Here is a 22,262-nt window from a genome sequence, read left to right as displayed (position 1 = left end):
GACATGTCCGCGGGAGCTACCCACGGGACAGTCCACTGGCATCTGCCGCGGGACAGTCTGCGCGAGCTACCCGCGGGACAGTCCGCGAACAACTGCATGTGCCCGCGAGACTTTTACTTCTTTCTTTCTTTCTTTTTTTCTTTTTGTCTTTTTTTTTTTTTTTTTAAATAGAGCACCTCAATTTTGCCTCCAGTCGTTGCCATTCTGCAACGACAAGGGAGTCAGTTGGCCCTTTTGCGACAGCGACGGAGTCTTCCTGGCACCATATATTTTCAATTTGGATCCATTCACTGCGTGAGGTATCTCTTTGCCGTGCGAGGTTGACAATGTGATCGCTCCATTATCGCCGACCTCTCGAATCTGATATAGTCCAATCCATCTGGCCTTAAACCTATGCAGTTTGACTTCATTATGTCCATCGTACTTGAGTACCAACTGCCCCAGCGAAAACCTGTTGAGTCTGAGAGGTTTGTCATGCCACGCCTTACGTTTGTTCTGTGTCACCTCCGTCGCCCACTATGCTTGCGGTCGTCGCGCATCTAACTTATTTCCTTGCTGTCGGCACCGTTCAAGTAATTTTATGGTGCGATGCATTATTTTCTTCTTGTGCGGTCTGTTCACTGTGTCCCGGACGGTGGAATTTTTCTTTTTTCTGGGTTTGTATTGTATGTCATTCCCTTCTTCAGCTGTAACCTCCTTTGCATCATCTGCTTCTCTGTATTCCTTCGAACACTCATTTTCCTCTTTTTCCTCACCTTTGTCGACCCTTAGCATATTAGAACTTGGAAACAATTCATAGTCTTCTATCTGCCAGTGGTAAAGTCCATTCACCGATTCTAGGTCGTCATCATTTGATCCTCCTAGTGTCAATACTCCTTCGTCGTTCAATTCCATTCTCCTCTTTCCTTCATCGTCATTTCTTTCGTCGTCATTGTCGCCTTCACCTTCTAAGTCTGACGATGTTGCCTCCTCACCTACCATTTGTGTGTGTAGGTCAATTATGAATCTTTTGCCTCCATGCTCCATTGATAGGGTATTTCGTTTTCAATCATGTTTTACTTTTGCTTGCACCAACCAAGTCCATCCCAAAATAGCATCATATCCTTTTCTTTTCAATGGAATGACCACAAAATCCAACAAAATTGGTTGTGTTCCAATAGTTACTAATTGCGCCCTTAAGGTTCCCAACGGTTTGATCTTGTGCTAGTCCGCCGTGAGCACCTGGAATGTAGGTGGCCACAGCATCGACTTTCCCAACTTCTTCCAAGTATCCTCCGACAACACATTCACATCAGACCCTCCATCGACAATTGTGTCTATCAGAACATTTCCCAAAATCCCCATCTCGACGACCGCCGAATGCTGTCCGGATGTGAGCGCCATAAGCATTGGGTCTGTTGCTACCGTTGCACTATTGTCCCTTCCTGTGTCCTCCGTTGCTTTCGAAAATGGTGTATGATTCAGAATGGTCATCTTTAACTAGGGCATTGTGAGAAGGAGGTCACTTATCTTGACCGGTATCTCCGTTTGTAAGATCTTCCGTACAATGTTTTGTTCTGCGAAGTTCCTTGCCAAAGTACCGATGATGTCCTTCAACTGAGATGTCCCTACCGACGATACCTTTCCAATTTCCACCTGCGCTTCCCCCAATTTTCTTTTTCCCTCCGCCAGCAGTTTTGCTTGCCTCCGCGTAATTGCCAGAACCTCCTCTTCATCCGTGCCGAAAGTGATCAAGTTTACTCCAGACTTTGGACACTTGGAATCTTTGTGATCGCCGGGTCCACACCATCTGCACAGTAATTTCAGTGTGTTTGCCGATGTACAATCTCGCGTAAAATGACCCCACAAATTACATGCTCAGCATTGAACAATCGGCCGTTCGTTTGCATCATACTGAGTTCGACTTCGGCTCCCATTATTATTGTTATTGTTCGCATTGTTGTTATTTTGCCCTCTGTTATTATTCTTGTACCATCCGGATGTGACACCTGCGCTGTTCGTATTTTCGCTACTGCTCGATGGGGAAGCTTCCTGTGTAAGAAACACCGACGGAGATCCTCTTGTCTTCATGTTAAAGGGGCACTCTTTTGTCAAATGGCCCATTATCTGACAAATGTCACAAAATTGGTTCTTTGGACACGATCCTTTAGTATGACCATCGGTCTTACACTTCGTGCACCATAGCTCACTACCTTTTGGCTCCTTCTGCATGTTTTTAAACTCCATCATGCGGATCATATCCTTCTGTAGGGCACGAACCTTCTTGTTGCTACCTTCATCATCACTGCTATCATCTTCGGCAAGGTCGTCATCATCAGAATCAAAGGAGCCAGTCTTCTTCTTCTTTGTCTTCTGCTCACTTTCGAGGTCCAGTGCTCTGTTATAAGCGTCCGCGTATGACGACGGTGGCACAATTTTCATTTTCCTCTGCAACTTCGAGCGAAGGCCTTCCACGAACCATCTTTTTTGAAGTCCATCTACCGGTTTTCTTTCCATTTTGTTTATTAAGTCTTTTAATCTCCTGGCGTAGATGCGGATAGTCTCATTCTTCCCTTGCTTGGTATTGAAAATCTCTGCTACGATTTCATTATCATCCCGCAATAGTTTAAATTCTGCCAAGAACTCCTTTTTAATGTTATCCCAGCTATTTAGCTTTTGTGGATCCGCATCCGTAAACCAATCAATCGCTACCCCTCGTAGGGTTGCCAGAAATTGCCTCACCCATTCGTTGGCATCTGTGATTCCATTTGCCCTCCAAATCGTCTCATATGTCTTACAATGTCGGATGGGGTCGGCCATACCATCGCCCTCAAACTTCGACAGCTTTTCTTTAGGTCCCGCCATCACAACTGAATTTGTTAAATAGGCGTCTGCAACACTGGCGTTGTTTACTCCAACACCGACGATCTGAACTCCCACACCGGAGGTTTGCACTCCCACATCGGCGGTCTGCACTCCCACACTGGCAGTCTGAACTCCCACACCGGAGGTCTGCACTCCCACACCGGCGGTCTGAACTCCCACACCGGAGGTTTGCACTCCCACACCGGAGGTCTGCACTCCCACACCAGCGGTCTCAACAGCTGCAAACCTTGGTGAAGAAGAAGGATTTTCTGAACTTGTCTCCCGCGGAAGTGTATCTCAGACGAAGAGATCACTCCACGCTCGTACTCCCTCAGCACTCCGAGCCGTGTGAGTCAATGCTCTTCCGTCTGAATTCTCTTCCCTCGACGAACACAAATTCAAGAACGCTTCCCGTGCTTCTTCCACCAACTCCACCCGCTGTCGAGTCTCCTCCAACAATTCCTCTGCACTTCTGCGCGCGTCGGCAGTAATCTTCTGAAATCTCCTGCGACGCTCTGCTTGCTGTGCCAGTATTAGATCTGCTTGTGCTGCACGAATCTCATCGTTGTCCTTCCCCTTGTTCTTATTTTTATTCAGCAGATTCGGCATCAGATTTCATTCTAGCCTTTGTTCCAGGTCCATCGGGCAATGGCGCCAAATGTTTACCGTATGGGTAAATTAGAGCAATGCATACAGATAATTGGAACACGAACAGCAAAACTTTTAGATTATTATTCGCATATGCCAGAACATTACAAGATCAGATATGAAGATAGAAGATAGATGATGAATTACAATGATCCTAGACGGGATATAAATACTACCGCCGAACCTTCCCGAAGAAGTCTGTTGGCCACAACATTCTATCCGCTACAAACTATTTGCCCGTCGGCTACAGAAACACCGACGACAATCCAATCGGTTGACATTGTTTAGTTACTTTGTGACTTAAATTTATCACTTAGGTCATTATAGTGCACTTTATGTTATATTTTCATGTTGAGTTGCTTTTGATTTTTCACATAAGAGTCTATAGTGCACTATATAGTCTAATTTAATGTTGAGATTTACTTTAATGATCTATTTAAAACATCTAAGTAAAATGTTGCTTTTATAAATATGTAAACTATATAGTGTATTGATCAAAATAAAAACCATATAGTGTAAATATTCTATTTGACCCATTTTTAATAATATTTACTCAATAATCAATTAGACATGTGCTAAATAGATCACTTAAGCAATGTAACTCAACAAGAAGTCTCCTCTTCTAAAATGATACATGCAAATGCATCTAGAGAGTGAGATTTGGGCTTGTCCAACCCAAATGCATGATAAGTAAGACATATTTTAAAATATACAATCATACTTCTAGAGTGTGATTTGCATTTGAAGGCAAAACTAAAACATGTTATTGCACTTAGAGAGTGTTATTTTTCTCTTGAAGAGAAACGTTTGACTTAGGCAAAAGAAAAAGCATATTTTGAAACATGTGTTTTCCCTCCAAGAGTGCAATTTGCACTATAAACTCACTTTGCACATGTATTTGCTTCATGTGTTTCACCATGGAGAGTTCAATTTTGCTCATAAGAAGAAAACGTTGGAGTTGGAAGGAAAAATAAAATATGAGCTTGCATCCCAAGAGTCTGATTTTCCATGGAGAGCAAGCATTCCTCTAAAATGTTACAAGTAATGGCATCTCTAGAGTGCAATTTGCATTAAAATTCACAAATGCAAGCATTTTTAACACATGCATTTGCATCTCAAGGGTGCGTTTTGGATTTTGGGTGCATGTAAATGCATCTAGAGTCCACCATTTTCATCTTTAAAGCCAAAAACGAATTGCATGTAAATGCATTTCTAGGGCACATTTTGCACCGAAAATGCTCAAAGATTGCAATAATACCAAAAACATTTGCATGCAAAGAGGGTTTGAGACCACGTTTTGACATATTGAAGCAAAAAAACCCATGCTATTGGACCTTCTATGTCCTATTTACACCAAAAATGTTTGAAGGAAGAAGGTTGCAATAACATTTTGATGTTACACGCACATGTGCTTGCCCTTGGAGACTACGGTTTGCATTGAAACTGAAGTTTTCAAAGGCTCTTGGTTGTTGCATGTGTTTGCACTCGAAGAACCAATTTCGGAGAAGACATGTTCATCCAAACTTCTCTTTCCTCCATTTTTTGCTCATTGAGCTCCAAGTAAGTAGAAGGATTCAACTTTGTTTGTATTTCTTACTTGTTTTGCTACAATATTGCCTTCTTTGGCTCGTTTTGTCCATTCGTTCAAATACAGCCCTTGTCTTTTGCATTGTCTTTAAATAAGTTTGAAATCCTCTTATTGCAAATGCAAAAACCTTCCAAACTCCAAAAACAAAAAATTGCATGTAAAGGGAGATTTTTAAGTTTGTCATGTTTGAGTCAATAGCAAGAGATAAGTTTTTGTCTTGTATTTAGTTTTTCTTTCTTGGTTGTTGCTTATTTTTAGTTTGTTTTTGAAGAAAAGTTGAAGTTTTTCATCCAAGTATGCAACTGCATTTCCATGTTTCTATCTCCCACACTTCATCCATTTTCCAAACTCACTTATTTTACACTTTCCATACAAGTAGTCGCAATCTCTACCCCCAATTGCATATTTTACACAATGTAAAATAAGAAGTTTTCACCACATGCAAAGACATCTAAAGAACCTGATTTGAGTAAAAACTCACATTTTAAAATGCCAAAAATCTCATTTTGCACATATCCATATGCTTCTAGCTTGCATTCTTTGTCACCCAAAGCAAAAGCCTCATTTTGTCCACATGCAATCCACCATCTTCACCCAATTTTGGTCATTTTTGCCCAAACTACAAGTTGTCCCATTCCTTTCCAACCTTCAAGAGTGTTCAAAAGATATCTAATCCATATTTCGAACACCTCTACTCATTGGAATTTTCATGTTACGACGAACTCTTCAAGTCAAGAAGGCATACTTCAAATCAAAAGAAGCAACATTCATGTGGTTTCCACTTTTCTAATGGTGACCCTAGAAACTAAGTTTGTGTGGGAATACACCAAAGCACTTTTGAGAGAGAGAGAGAGAGAGATCAATTGAAGATGTTGATGGGAAAGTTGTTTCAGGTTTACATCTGGACATCGTTGAGATGGTTTTCAAAATGTCGAAAACTGTAGAATGTGAGAATTTGGAATTTAACAAAGAAGTATTCACAACAACTGTGAAATGAGGAAAAGTTTGATTACATCAAGTTTTCAAATGACAACTGGCAATTCATCCAAGAGTATGCAATGACGTAGAATACAAGAACTCCCAAATCAGTGATCATCCACAATTGCACCATCAAGTAAAAGCCTTTGCAAATAATCTACAAGATTGATCCATTCAGAATCAACAATTTCAACATTTTCTTCAAGTGTTTTTCAACTTTGTAGTTGCAAAAGATGAAATGCATGTGATGCAATTGCAATTGCATGTAATTTGATTGCATGACCTCATGACATGTAATCCAATAATTCTTCTCACATAGTTTGACTAGGTCAAGGTGGTTGAGTTCTTCCCACCTTTTTCTCCTTTCTCTCACTTATTTGCCCTATATAAGGAGTGCCCCTCTCATTGTAAAAATCATCTTTTATTATATGCAAGAAAGCTCTATCAAACTTGTGCAAGCATAACTTTGATTGTGTAGTACCATTTTGAAAGAAAAGTGAATAAAAAAAAGCAATTGGATTTGAAGCTTCGACTGAAAGCAATTGTGATAGCACAAATTGGAAGATTTGATTGTAATTTGTGTCTATTGAAGATTTGATTGTAATTTGTGTCTATTGTCTTTGATTCATGTTTTATTGTATGTTTAAATAACAGAGCATAGTGAGTTAAGAAATAATCAGAGCCAAAGCTTTGACTGGGAGTGATTGTGGTAATACATAAACTAGAAGCTTTGATTGTAGCTTGTATTACCATCTCAAATTCACAAAAAATAGTTAGAATTTCCTTACTTCTGGAAGTCTTTGTGCCCTAGTGGTAGAGGTTTTTCTTATAGAATAGATTAAAACTAAAAATAAGTTACAGAATAGAAATCATCTACTTCTGGAAATCTTTGTGCCCTAATGGTAGTGATTTTTCCTATAAATTAGACAAACAAGACTTAGAGCCAAACTTGTAAGCTTTCAATCAGCCTTTGAGTTCATGTTAGATTATCGGTATCACCATTTCCAGCTATTAGATAGAAGTCTAGTTTAGAGATTTAATCTTACCCATTGCTTGCTCCGTAGGTAAGTGGATTCTTGCCCAAGAGATAAGAGCAAAGAATATCGGTAACAACTCTTACGAACACTCTCAGCTTCTTGCTTACCTTGAGCTGATCCAAGGAACAGTGAGAAGGGTGAGCCTTCTCTTTAAGGTAGGAGAGACTTCGTCTCATATGTTGTGGCTGGTCTATTTATTTTGCAACTGAATTTGCACAAGCTGTCGGATGCAAAATATCCACCCAACAAGTTAGATGTAACCCTAACTCTAATTTGTCATATTGTACTTTCCAAGGAAAATTCTAGGGCAAATATGGAGACATCACAAAAAACCCAGTCAAAGAGCTTATGGGTAAACTAGTTGAATAGGCATTCTTCCAAGCTATTACGAGAGGATTCAACCAATGTCCACCAGTGTAGAAGTTTGGTGATTCAAAATCGTAATTGAAGATTTCAATTTTGGACACTAATTGAGATTTCACAGCAACGGAGTCTGAAGGCAATTGATTAGGAGACTTGTATTCTGCAAAATAGGCATTGGTAAATTACTTGCATTTCCTTGTACAAGTCACCACATTTCTAGATATTTCAGCTGCATAGGAAGAAACAATTGCAATTCATAGACTTATTGAGGGTTTAAAAAGAGCCGCTATAAATTATTAAGTTTGGACACCATTGAACGAGACGAGAAGATTGTGTGAAGGTCATAAGGAGAAGACATGAAAGCTTAGGAAGAATTAAATAAAAATTCAAGGGCCATAAAAGTGCAATTCTTTTGAACAGGATGGTTTCATCAAAAGAGCACAACATCAAACCTAACGAGGTTGAATTTCCTCCTAAAGCCCTTCGATGAGGTCAAAATTTCACATAGGCCAAGATTTTGAGGCATGAAGAACAGAAATTTGAAACTGATAAGAGGTCACAAAGAAGGGCTTGGATGAGATTTTTCTGTAGATTTATGCAACCCCGAAAACCTAGGAGTGGCCTTGCTCTTCACCATGGAACTGTATATTGATAGCTAAGTAAAAAATAGTAAGCATAAGGAGTTAATATAGTTACATGACAAAGCTACCAGCACAATTGACTGTATTCTGAGGTCAAAACCTACTTCATTGCTTTGAAACATGGTAAATTTGTTATTAACACATGATATGATGCAAAGGTGATAATATATGGGAAACCAATTCGTACATGCTATATCGTATACTTAATCCCATTATACTTTTTGCCAAATATTGGAATAAAATTGCAAATAGAACCATATAGTATTATTGTTGCATCAAATACCAAATTGAAAACATGAAATGAACTAGCACAGCTTATTGCACTCATGAATCCAAGTCCAAATCAGGCTTGGCAAGTCTACAAACTCATCTCACAAATTTGGCTAGTCTAACTAATGAGACTCACTAGTTTCAAAAGAAATACAATTGTTGACTGTTAACCTCAGCCAAGTATGGGAAAATATAAGAAAACCGACTTGAATTTTTCAAAAAACAATAATTAAGACATTTTGATATATCTGTTTTGTAACATACCGAGTTTTGGCCTTTTTTATTGACCTAATCCAACTCCAAATCAAAAACTATTTACCAAAGTTTTGCCAAGACCAAGCATCACTGCTATAGGCCTAACACCCAGTTTACTTTGCCCAAATGTTTTTTAAAGGTATATGTTATGAAATTAAAAAAATGTTACTAGTTCTTTTATTTAGCTGTATTTCATCAACCTTACAATCATGACTGGGGTGGACTTGGTCCAAGAAAGCTATTAGTTAGTAGGTCCCCGGGTCCTTATGCTTTGTCCTCCTTCATGTCCTCTTATTGGCTTCAATCAGCCTTATTATGCTTTGCTTTCACTTTCTGCATCCTTGGTGGGTTCATTTATCCAAACTTTGTACTATTAGATGTCTCTAGGTCTTTTTGAACAAGGTTGAATTTGGTCAATGTATCTAACCTTAACCAAAATTCCCATATTTTTTACCTTTCCCTAAGTAGACCAATGTATCCAACCCTAATTGGAATGACAGATTTATTTAAATATAGGCCTAAAATGTACTGTATCCTCATTTCCCAAATAAGACAACTTTTTTTTTGCATTTTCAACAAGTTATTGACCATGGACTCTTGACGGCATGCAGAGGCAAAGCAACTTCACCAATGGAATATTGTTTTCCAATATCTGAATCCGTGAATAGAGGAACACTGATGATATAAACTGGAGTCTAAGAGATACCTATATGTTCTATTAGATTTTATACATCCCTTTCAGTTAGCCTCTTGTGCCTTGCCTCATGCCAACCTTGCTTTGATCAAAGCAGGAGACCAATGCACTGTAGAGTCTCCCCATGTAAGTATCCCTTTTCTGTATGCCCTTCAATCTCATTCTTTTGATTGTACAGTTTTATCAGTTTATTTCTGGCATTGACTTGTTACATATTGTCTATGCATTGCCTATTAGGGTGTTTATCAAGAGAATGTCTCCCCAAACCTTATTAAGCTTTAGCATCTTAGCAAGGAGTTTCCTCTATTTAGTATTACGCATAAGCAACAAGGGTTGACACATTATGTACAACATCAAAAAAAGCAATATCCTAAGAAAGCAACATCATGTTCCAATTTAAATATTCTATTAACTAATAAATAAAAACAATTCTTTAATTTTGCTTCCTTGGAAAGGTTTTAATGATTCAAATGATTCGAGATTAACACATCCACAATTCAAGTCCTTGTAAATGCTCACTTTTTAGTAGTGTGTTCTATGTTTAAGATTATGGGCAAAGAGTTCATTACAAACACAGATTGGTATCAGGTCAGTAATGATATCTTGTCCATGTTTGTGGCTATCACCTATGTAGTGGAGGTTGATAAAGGCAGCATTAACACGTTATGCAGACAACTATTCAAGCCGAAATTCCTTGGCAATTTGGAGAAGGTGTTAGCGAATATTAGACATGACTTCTTGAAATGTAGACCCTGTCATTATGTTATTCCACAGCAAGGTGGGCAGTTGGTCCAATTATATCCCATTATCTCCTCCTTCAATTTGGAATATTATGAAATGACTCCCAGTAATTCAAAGAAACATCAACTTCCTCTTATGCTTTATGCATGTCTGCAGACCTCGTTTTGGGGATTGAATCGATAAATATGTAACGAAAGATAGAAAAGGAGAAAGAACCTCTATCCTGTTCTTTTATCACTATCGATTGACTAATCACCTGGACTATGTACTTTGAATTCAGTGTTTTATAAACAAATGCTTCTTATGTTCATCTATATTTTCTGTACAACTTCTTTGACTAGTTCTTGTTAGTTTTAAGACCTCTTATCTCCTTTTAAGTTATAAGGATTAGAATAAATGACAAATCCAGGTTTATGGCTGTACTAAATTGCGAACTAACAGATTAACAAGCAGACTAGGAGTTGTTTGGTGGTTTGGCTGTGTTATTTCAAGACTGAACTGGATGAGGAGTATTTGAATGGGCAATAGAATACTGGAAGAAAGTTATGATCTGCATATTGTATCTCTATTATGTATTTCTTCAAAGTTAGGCAAAACTGAAGGACTTCTACTCAACTCTATCCATTCAGTGCCTCTCAAGTTGGGTCGTGATTTTTTTATTGCTTTTATCAATGGCTTCAACCTCTTGCTTAACAAAAAAAAAAATCCACAAATTTGTTATTCCTCATGCTTTTAACTTTTAAGACAACACTGTCATTCCAAAAATCCAAAAGAGTACAATGGGAGGGAAAAGAAGTTTCATCAATATTCACAAATACAAGGATTTCTGGACAAAACTCTCTGAAGTGAAATATATCAGTGTACATCCCAAAGGCATTAGTTCCACCTTTATTTGAAATCAGGTAGACACCAGATTCAAATGCACACAGAGGTTTAGCTCAAATATATAGATCACAATGGAAAATCAAAGGCATCAATAGCTCAAATATGATGTAAAAAATAGAGTCCTAGCTAGCATCATTGAACTCCGTTGGCTCCAATGTATGACACTCCCTAGTTTTCATGATGTTTTCTCCCCACTTAAGTTCTCAATCAGTATTTGATGTTTTATTTTGCACAATTAATTTCATGTCATGGTCATAACATTCTTGATCATAATGGCAAGACAGAAAGTGGCTTTGACAAACAGATAGTTATCAGTGAGAACTTGTAAGGATAATACCCAAGCATCTATCCTATACATTAAAGCCAGAGGACATCTACAACAATTTCCTGAAATTGACATTTAAGTCAAATTATAAAGGTCAGCAGTCAACACTCTATGAATTTACAATAGAAAAATAAACTTAACAAAAAGACTTGCATTTTGAAATATTTTCATTAAATAACTTAATAACTTAAGGTACAACTATAGCATTCAACTTACATCTATTTGTCAGATTCATTAAATATATGATGGGAATCAAAAAAATAAATGATGTAAACCAGGGTATAATTTGTGTCAGATTTCATAAGATAATGACTCATATAAGAAATGAGATTATAATTTTATCTGTAGCTCTGAGTGAAATCACTCATACCAGTAAATTCAGCCAATGTTGTGAGGCCTTGTGCACTTGCCTTAAATCCTTCCTTGGTGCAAATATACTTAAGCCTGTAGCAGAGAAACACTCCTAAAATTACACTTTCAACTAAATGGTGACTCTTGATATTGTAGCACCTTTGAGCACATACTTTGTGGCTACAGGTAATCAAATGATCAATGCAATTGCCAACTAAAATTTTCAGAAAAAGGGGATGCAATATAATAATTATTTTCAGAGAATTTCCTGAAGTTGTTTGAGAAGCATATAAGCATCATTAATTTTTGGGTCAATCATTTTGACATACCTACTCACCACCCGGCTTGTACTTGGTTGCACAAAGATATGAACCCTATTCAAAACAACAAAAATTATGATCTCACGCATCACATATGTACATCCAAATAGAAGACCAGTGACTTCAGAAAACATGAACATTATTTCATTAAAATCTATTCACAATGCTGTAAGTACACTCTAATCAAAGTAAACTCCCTTTATTTCAGAACCAAAAATCAGTACGTCCATTTCCAGGTCAATTAACAGCATAAAACTGGTAAGGAATTAAAAAAATACCTCGCTACCTGCCGTAGAGAACGCAAAGCTGGTGCGTACAGATCGTTGCAGATGCAAATCACCTTTATACATTATTTAGCAAATTAATTTCCAGAACAAACTATATTTTCAATATTGATGTAGATGATGATCTATCATTTAAAAAGCTGAAAGAAATAAATATATTTAATTATAATCTACATAAAATTTCTTACAGGTCTTGACAATCGACCAGACTTTGATGAGCCTTTCTTCTTGGTAGTATTTAGTGATTGTGTGTTACTTCCATCATTCTCCTTCTCCAAGGTGTACTTTTTTTCTGAAGAAAGCTAAAGTATCCACATCCATGCGAAACACAAAGGAACACAAGGAATAAGCTAAATGCAAAACTAACATTTCAATTATGTTACATTAGCATAAGATGATACAATCATATGATATCTACAGAAGCATAGTACCAATACCAAAGCATTGATTGCTATCCAAATCATAATCATATGGATGTAGAGTAAATTGTTAATAATGTCTTGATGCTACAAGCCCCTACATCAACAAGCAAAAATATGCAAATTTGCAAAGTTAACTATGAAGAATAGATTATTGCACATGGAACTCAAATACCAAATTAGACGTAAACATTCAAAACACGATTAAATTTTGTTTTGTTCTCTACCTGACTTCAAATGATAGCAATAATTGCTTACCCTATGGCAACCAGGGATTTCCGCAACATATAAGTAAACATCTAGCTTCAAGACATGGTGGCCTGTAATGTCCCCAATCTGGGACATTAAGAATTCTCAAGTCCAAGTCATGGAATATTTAATTTGGCTTATGAGAGCTTAATGCAGATTTTTAAAAGGAACAACATCATATTAAAGGGGTATTAATAAAGAGACCAAATGACAAGATGGCAAGGAGATAGGGTAGAGGAAGCTGAAGAGTCATAGCATTGGACATTAAAAGGAGGAGAGATGATTTCATTTGGGTATGTTTGGTTTATGATTCGGATTTCAGTTTTCTCTTGGAGAAACTTGGAAGTAGGTTCCTTTCATTTTCCAGAACCAACTTTCAGGACAAAAACCCTCTAGCCGGACAATAGTGGATGAGAACCCATTGTTTACGAGAGACGTCGTTCAAGTTGTTGTCCTGCATTATGTCACCACAAAATGTTGGTAACAGCATGAAACTTTTTCAAGCTAGTTTCGAGTTTCTCTAAGCATTAATTTAATATTCAATTGCTTAATATTGATCAATCGATCCATTCCAATTTGTATATCAAATCTTTTTATTGAAGGCCTTCGTCAAGTCTTTTTTTGTTTTGCTTTCTGTCGAGCCTTTGCTTGATTTTGAAACCTTCATTGCCCATTGTTTGCTTTTGAGTTTGCGTTTGTTGGTTTTTGTCCTTTGGTTTTATTCATGTCATACCTTTCGCTTTTCACTTCGATTGGTCTAACCTAAAGCCCAATCGAAGTTGTCAGTCAAAAGATATTCTCATTTTAGTGCCTTAAAAGTGGACCTTTTGGGTGCAACAGCACAAATTAAAAATATGATATATTTTTAATTTGACTTTCACTTTTTGATTAATATAACTTATATTCACTTTTTGTTATATTTAAGTTACTTTAACTTTAAATTTTTAATTTAAAGTGACTATAGTGCACTTTATGTTATAATTTTAAGTTGAGTTATTTTTAATTTTTCACTTAAACTAACTATATATCTATATAGTTCCAATTTAATTTTTGGTTTTTTAATCAAATGTTTATTTAAATGTTACTTTTTAAATGATTTTTATATATTATATTTTTAAATATGATAGATAAATATTGTTTATGGCCCATTTTGTAACATTTTTTATAATTTTAAGTGAATTAAATAACTTAAAGTCTTCAAAAGTGGACATTTCATATGCAATTACATGTAAAATCCATCAAAAGTGAACATTTTACATGTCACTGCATATAACGTTCATTTTGGTGGACCTTTTTAATGTCATTACATCAAAAGTCTATCATAAGTGGACCTTTTTGATGCTACTACATCAAAAATGAAGTTTTTATGCTTTTACATCAAAAAAGTGAGATGCATTTTAAAACATGCATCCTCCCTCAAAAGGTCCGATTTTGCTTATGTGCATATTTTAAAACATGCAACAGCACCCAAAAAGTGCAATTTTGATGAGTGCATGTTTTTAAACATGCAAGTGACCCAAAAAGGTTCGATTTTGACCAAAAACATGTTTTAATATATGCAATGACACTCAAAGTCCGATTTTGAAGAACATGTTTTTGCCTTCCAAGAACCCAATTTTGATCATAAGTAGAGATTTTTTCAACCAATTTACATGAGATTTCTTCTACTGGAGGCATCTTTGATTGGCAATGATTTATCTTGTATTTAAAATGGATTCAACAAGCTAAAAAACATATTTGACAGCTCTCATCTAGGGCATGTTTTTGGAGAAATCAGCAAATAAATCCATTTTTGCTCCATGTTTTGACTCCAAAGCAAATCGATTTGGCTTCTTTTTGGGATTGCATTACATATTGATGCACATTTTGGTGTTGAAACACCAATACATTTTGATTTTGCATCATGGTGAAACAGGTTTGTTGCTACAAACATCCCAAGCATGTGTTCTTCCAAACGTTGGATATTGGAGTGTTTTTAGGGCACGTCTTGGTATCTTTTACCAACTTCTCCTTGATTGCTGCCTTCTCCCATTCAAATTTGTGAAAGCTTTAAAGATTCAAACATTTTTGAAGAATTTTTCAAACATTGGAGCATCTTTTCCCTTCATTTTAGGCATATGTAAGTGGACTCTTTCTTTTTTGCTTTTAATTCATGCTTACCTTGCTGATTTTATGCACGTAATTGCTTGATGATTGCCACTTGTTGAAATCTTTGCCATGGAAAGTGTGTTTTTCCTTTAAAAATGGATTTTTTGTTCTTTTTCATGTTTTTGGTTCTTCCCCAAGTCCCAATTTCGAATTTGTGCGTTGAAGTGCATTGCATCTTGGCATGTTTGAGTCACTTTCCAAAGGTACGTTGTTTCTTTTGTGTTTTGTGCTTTGTGCTTGCTTGCCGGTTTTCTCCACTTGGAAAAATTTCAAGTTTTTTCCCAAGAACTTGTTCTTGCTTCACTTCATGCGAAAGCATCATCATGTTCCACTTTCTGTTTTCGTGTCACAATACCTCATCTCTCACTCAACGAATGCAATTATATGTTTTCCATCTCATTCACCATGCGCACATGCATGTAATCTCATTTTTCACTTCCATATTCACTCATCTCACTTTTCGCACAACACGATTACACAAAATCGTCTTATGTGTAATTGCATCCAAATGGTCCAATTTGATTGAGAGACACATTTTGAAAAGTCAAAAAGATGTCATTTTCATCTCCCATATATTTTGACTTCCCCTTTTCACCAAAAGTGACTATAAAACTCATTATCCCTCTTCTATTTTCCATTTTGGTCCCTTCATATGCATTTGCGCCTCCATGAGCAAATACATTTTTCCATGCTTTCCATCTCATCCTCCATTCGCACTTACATGTGAAGTGCATCCTCCACCCACATTCGCATCTCATCTCACCTTCCATCTCCCGTTACATGTTGCGCTTACATGTATTCATTTTTCATGCAATAATGCCTTGATAATGCTAAGTCACTTTTGAAATCAGCAATCTTTATTTGCAAATATTCTCATCACACATTCTCATTTTATTCCATTTTCCATATTTTCACTTTCATATCGTTTCATTCCACATTCCATTCATTTCATTTTCATCCATTGCATATGCATATGATTTCTTCGAGATCATTTCATTGAATGTACCAAGTCTCCAATTTGTTCCAGATTTTTGTTGATCACAAATGAATTTGTATGGCGATTCCATCTAATGATGTATTTATGTTTTGGGATTTGTGTGTTGCAATACAAGCACAAGAAATGTCCTCACCATCAAAATCCAAAGGTAAAATGAAATATTAATATGATAAATAATTGGCTCATGCAGCTCCTTCATCAATCATATCTATTTTGGATAACGTGTTGGACACAAAGATTGGTCATGTGGATGTGGCTGATTTTTTACAGAGAGTTGAAGCTCCAACTAGTCAAGAAATGAAGCATATCAAGAGAAGCAACATTCACCTGTGTCTACGTTCCCTATGGCAACCATAGAACCTGACTTCATTCTCAGATGTGCATGGCATTTTACTCCAAAGACCAAGACTATCAAACACGTTGACGGCAAGGTTATCATTAGCCTTGATTCTGAGGTCATTGAACAAATCTTCAATGTTCCACATAAAGCAAAATGTGCAGATTTGACCAAAGAATCATTTTTGACATGCTGGAATGGGCAAATGGGTGATTATCATAAGTATGTCAACCTTTATTGGTTAGACAATAAGAGAAGTAACTTTTCCAAATGGCCAAAGACTATTCATCTGTCTAATTTCAAACAAGAATATAAGGATCTCATCATCCTTCTCAGCAGAACTTGCGGCCTTAAAAATTCTATTGATTTCAAGCCATAGATGTATAAGTTCATGTTTCAAATCATGGAGAATAAAGAACACATCATTTGGGGAGAGCTCATCAGTACTGCACTTTGCCAGCCAATAGGCAACGTGGGAACTTCAACGCCCTTCTACATGAATTCTTATCTTGTTTACATTGCGGTGCCATGGGATCTTTCTCTAATCTTTCAACCAAGGGAGATCGTCTTCAAGTTTCTGTTTGGGATTACTATGACCAAATAACTTTGGCAAACAGTAAATTCCATTATAGAAGAGTTCAAGATGCTTTCTTTGGGCATTTTCGGTGCTTGTTCAATAAGCATTTATCTATCAAAAGAGTATTTGATGCAACATGGGAGAAGGTGAAACAATACAGCTGTATTTTCATTCAGTTTCCCACTTTCAGATACCTAAGAGTTGGATATTTCAAAAGTGAGTTGTATACCTTACCTAGGTATGCTACAAATCGAATCATCTTGATAGAGCTAGCTAGACAGCTCATGGACATGCAGAGTGATCAACATGCTATGCATAGGCCTGGTTTTGGCATTACCTCAGCTAAACCTTTGGCTATTGGCAATTATTCGATCATTTCTATGCCTAAAGCAAAAAACATGGAAGCAGAGTTGCAGTTGATCACCTTGAAGAAGTTCAAGGCCAAATTTGATTTTAACTACCGAGAGATGAACTCTCAAATGAAAAGAGTCTACACTCATGTTCATCACATCGAGGACATCTGGATTGATATGAGGACAGAACTTGACATCATGAAGATAGACTACTGCAAATTAACCCTGCAACAGATAATTGATATTAACATGCTGGAAATCCCTTCAGATTTCCAAGTTGAAAATAATGGCAACATCCTTGATTCGGAGTTTCATCAAGTCAGCTTTGATAAGAAGTGTCATTTTCCTATTTAGTGGCAACAAAAGAAAGGTACATCTATCATAGACAGGTTTCAATCCATCTTGGCAAACACCAATAAATAGTTGAAAAGTAAAGGCCTTAAAAGAGTAAATCCTAAGATGGGCTTGGATTGTGGAAGTTTTGGTCCTCCTGGCAGGAAGTCACAGTTGGAAATCACAGGGAAAGATGGTGCTTCATCTTCTAATGCTAAGGATTCCCTCAAATTCAAATTGGAAGGCGGAAAAGGAGCTAATTCATCTCAAATTCCGGAACCAATTCAAGAATCGGTGAAAGAATCGAAAGAGGAATTGGAAACAAAATCTGATAAAGATTCAGATGAAGAAGGGAAATCATGATCATATCTCCTCCAAAGCCTACACAAGCTTGTACATCTTCTATACATGAAGAGCCTTTTCTAAATAAGGTTGATGATGATGTGGATTCATTCTCCACTATTTTCACTCCTTCCATTCAAGTCTCGGAGGTTAATACCATGGCTCTTCCTATTTCCTTTGTTGCTCCTCGCATCCCTACAAATGAATAATATGCATATTTACCAAATGTGTCTGAGGATTTTCCAACTCTCTCCAGTGGTCAAGTTTCCCAACTTGATACATCTTTGACAGGGTTTGAGCTTTTCATAACAAAGTCTTCTCAACATGTTCCTATGCCTTCAGTTGTGCACACTAAATCCTACTCTGTTACAATGAAAATACAATCAAGATCAATGCCAATGATCTCCACTGTATCTACTTTTATGGATGAAAATTTCAGCCTACCTACATGGTTAAGCAAAATAACAACAAAGAGGAGAAAAGTGGTTGTTCCTCCAAACAATCTTCTTGTTCTTTGAAAGATAAGATTGTTTGCAAAATTTTGGTTGATTTCGATAAAACCAAATTTGTTGAAGTTGCTAAGCCCCTGGTAAACAAACCTATTGAGGAACTTACTTGTTCAAACTACAAGTTTACTAAGGTTGAAATCGGAAAGCAATCATGTTTGAGTTGTTTGCAAGATGCTCAAGATGCATTGGCTAATGTATCAAAGAGCAATCATGAGCTATGGAAAAAGAAAAATCAACTAAAACAAAAAGTCTCTCGTCTAAATGAGGTCATTCAAAAACAATCTTCTCAGAGTGTTGTTGTTATGTCTCAAACATCTAAGGAGGGAAAGCCGATTGAAGCCGCCAAGTTTTGGATACAGGAAATCATTTCTGAAGGAGTTTGAACCATCACGGAGACATTCGCAGTCCTTAGGCGCGTCAAAGAGATGAATGAAATGGAGCAAAACTTAATCTCTTCTTTAACTCAAGAAGTAGATAACTTGAAGGAAATCCTTGATCATTGGGATGAAATGGTAAAATTCGATCTAGATGCCTTGGTCTCGTGTGACATTCTTCCATCATGTGAATTGTTTTTCAGATTTCAAGGACTTATTGGTTACAAAGAGGAGATATGGAGGAAGCTAATCACAAAGTTGCAAGTGGCCTTTGGAGATTGTCAAACAGTTGAAACAAGTGTTAGTTGTGATTTGGAACAGATGGGATGCCATGTTACTGATAAATCTGATAATCTTATTGCAACAGAGAGAGTAAACTCATAATATACAATTAGGATCAATGTTGATGTAGATTCTGAAGACTTTGGTTCACATACAATGAACAAGTTTGTCTTGTATAAATCCTTGACAAAACACTTGTTAGATACTACAGCAGCAAATTCTAGAGTTGTGCAATCAGCTATTGCAAATATAATAAAAGTAGAGGCCATATCAAAGACCATGGAAATTGTTGATCTTCCCACAGTGCATGACATCATTATCAAATTCAAAGCACTGAGAAACAATCTTTAAGATTGTTGCTTTTGTTTTTATTTCGTGGTAATAGTTATAAAGGATGCATTGCATGAAAAAGTGTAATTACATGTAATGCAAGTTACATGTATGTAAAAAGATGTAATGCAAGTTGCATGTGCACTTGCATGTAACCCTTTATTTTCTCCTGTAGTTAGACTAAGTCAAAGTTGGTTGAGTTGCTCCCATTTTTTCCTCCACCTTTTTCTCAACTCTTGTGCCTATATAAAGGAGAGCCCCCTCATTGTAAAATCATCATTATCTTTATGCAAGAGAGCTCTATAGAAATTGTGCCACCAAAACTTTGTTTGTGTAAGCACTGTTTTGAGAGAAAGTGAATACAAAAGAGCATTTGAGACTTAACTTTGATTGAGATTGTTACTTGCATGAGTTATAAGCTTTGTCTATAATTCATTTAAGTTATCTTTGATTTATATTATCTTGTGTTCTTGGTAATTGTATCTCGTGAATTGAATTGAAAAGAGTTAAGAAGCAATTGGAGCCAGAGCTCTGACCAGGAGCAATTGTGGAAATATATAGCTAGAGGCTTTGTCTGTAGCTTATATTTTCTTCTTAATTTGCAAAATAGTTAAGTTACTTAGTTTTTCCATATAGAAGTATGATCGGACTTAGAGCCAAACCAGTACATTTTCAGCTAGCCTTTGACTTAGTGAAGGTTTATTGGTATCACTATTTCCAGCTCTTGATAGAGGTGTAGTTAGAGATTCACCCTGCCCATTACTCGCTCCACAAGTAAGTGGATTCTTTCTTGAAAAATAAGAAGAAAGGATATTAGTAACACCCATTTTATAAAATCTCTCGACTTCTTGCTTACCTTGAGTTGATCCAAGGAACGGTGGAAAGAGAGAGCCTTCCCTTTAAGGTAGGCAAGACTCTATCTCACACGTTGTGGTTGGTCATCCTGTTTTGCGACTAGATTTTTACCCAAAACTGTCGGTTGCAAAATATCCACCCAACAGAAAGAACTTGCAACTTCTGCAAAAATGAAGAAAAACCGAAAGCAAACATACAAAACACAAAAACAAACTTCAAAAGAAAAACGTACCTTTGGCAAAAGACTCAAACATGTCAGCAAGCAAAGCACTTCAATATGCAATTTTGAATTTGGAGTTTGGGAAGAAACCAAAAACATGAAAATGAACCATTCCATTATTTTTAAACGAAAAATACACTTTCCATGGCAACAAGATCAATAGTGTAAAACATCAAACTAAAATATGCACAAAATCAACAAGATAAGCACAAATTTATTAACAAGAAAGAAAATGTTTACTTACATGATGATTATGTGCCAAAAAAAAAAGGAGGGAAAAGCTCCAATATTGAAAAAATCTCCAACAAACTTGGATCTTTTCAAACTTTGTAGGAGGAATTCGTAGTGGGCAGCAAATGAAGCGTTTTTTATGCACAATGCCAAAAAAGTGCCCTAAATTTCTCAAACTTCCAACGGTTTTTGTAAAAAACATGTTTCACATCTGTCATGTTAAAAGTTGTTTTTGACCTTTGAATGCAAAAACGTGCCCTTCGGTGCATTGAAGATGAATGAACATGCCAAAACGACCCTTCTCCAAGCAAAAACATGAGCTAAAATGACAAATTTTAGGCATTTTTTACTAAAACATGCCCTTGAATGGAGTCAAAAAAGACATTTTTTGCATGAGATCTCAACATTTAATGCTTGAAACACTTAAACTTATGGAATGGAGAAATTTGAAAATTCCAAGCAAAAAGGGTTCTTGGAGGGTATACACATGGAGTTTTTTCAAAAATGGGTTCTTGAAGATCAAATGCATGTGTTTGAGAGAAAAACGCACCTTTTAGAGGTGTTTGCATGTTTTTAAAATGCAAAATAGAGCAAAACACACCTTTTAGAGGTGTGCGCATGTTTTAAAAATGCAAGATAGAGCAAAACGCACCTTTTAAAAGTCATTGCATGTTTTAAAGGCTCTCCCAAGGCAAAAACGCACCTTTTTGGTGCATATGCATGTTTTAAAAACATGCTTTTTGCCCAAAAACGGGTTTTGGAGGAGCAATTACATGTCTTTGGTGCAAAATGCACAATTTTGGTGTAAAGACATGTTTATGTTAGATGCATATGCAACTCAAAACAAAAGCTCACATTTTTGGTGCATATGCATATAACACATGTAGCTCAACTTTTTTATGTCATTGCACATTTTAAGTGAGTTTACATGCAATAGCATCAAAAAAGTCCACTTTTAAGTGATTTGCACTTTTAAGTTGAGTTTTACATGCAATTGCATCAAAAAGGTCCACTTTAAGATATAATTGCACATTTAAGTTATCCATTTAAGCAAATGTCAATTTAATTTTGATAAAATATTACTTAAATGGGACATAAATTATATTTACATTATCATATTAACAATATAACATGTAAAAATCATTTAATAAGTAATATTTACTAGAGCATTTGATTTAAATATCAAAAATTAAATTGAACTATATAGTTAATATACACACTTAAGTGAAAAATCAAAAAGCAACTCAACTTAAAAATATAACATAAAGTGCACTATAGTTACTTTAAGTGAAAAGTTAAATGATAAAGTAACTTAAAAGCATAACATAAAGTAAATTTAAGTTATATTTTTCAAAAAGTGAATGCCAAATTAAAAATATAATGACATTTTTGATTTGTGCAATTGCATCAAAAAAGTCCATTTTTTGGGCACTAAAATGGTCATATACTTTGATTGCAAACTTGGATGGAGCACTAAGATAG

At 36.3% G+C, this 22,262-nt stretch overlaps 1 protein-coding gene across 2 annotated transcripts in view; it reads right to left on the bottom strand.

The window, feature by feature from the left end:
- CTF18 (P-loop containing nucleoside triphosphate hydrolases superfamily protein) overlaps positions 1-22,262 on the bottom strand; it is a 175,254-nt gene that overhangs the window by 118,526 nt on the left and 34,466 nt on the right. For both annotated transcript variants that reach the window (XM_089798073.1, XM_089798074.1), the window contains 4 exons: positions 12,413-12,526; positions 12,219-12,280; positions 11,950-11,994; positions 11,640-11,713 (listed from right to left, as the gene is read on the bottom strand). In XM_089798073.1, coding sequence (XP_089654199.1) covers positions 11,640-11,713; positions 11,950-11,994; positions 12,219-12,280; positions 12,413-12,526 — 295 coding nt within the window. The remainder of the gene's footprint in view (positions 1-11,639; positions 11,714-11,949; positions 11,995-12,218; positions 12,281-12,412; positions 12,527-22,262) is intronic.

This window comes from Cupressus sempervirens, chromosome 8 (assembly GCF_028749045.1).
Source record: "Cupressus sempervirens isolate cs-2001-9-10 chromosome 8, ASM2874904v1, whole genome shotgun sequence".
Lineage (NCBI taxonomy): Eukaryota > Viridiplantae > Streptophyta > Pinopsida > Cupressales > Cupressaceae > Cupressus > Cupressus sempervirens.
This window is presented reverse-complemented; position numbering and strand designations above follow the sequence as displayed.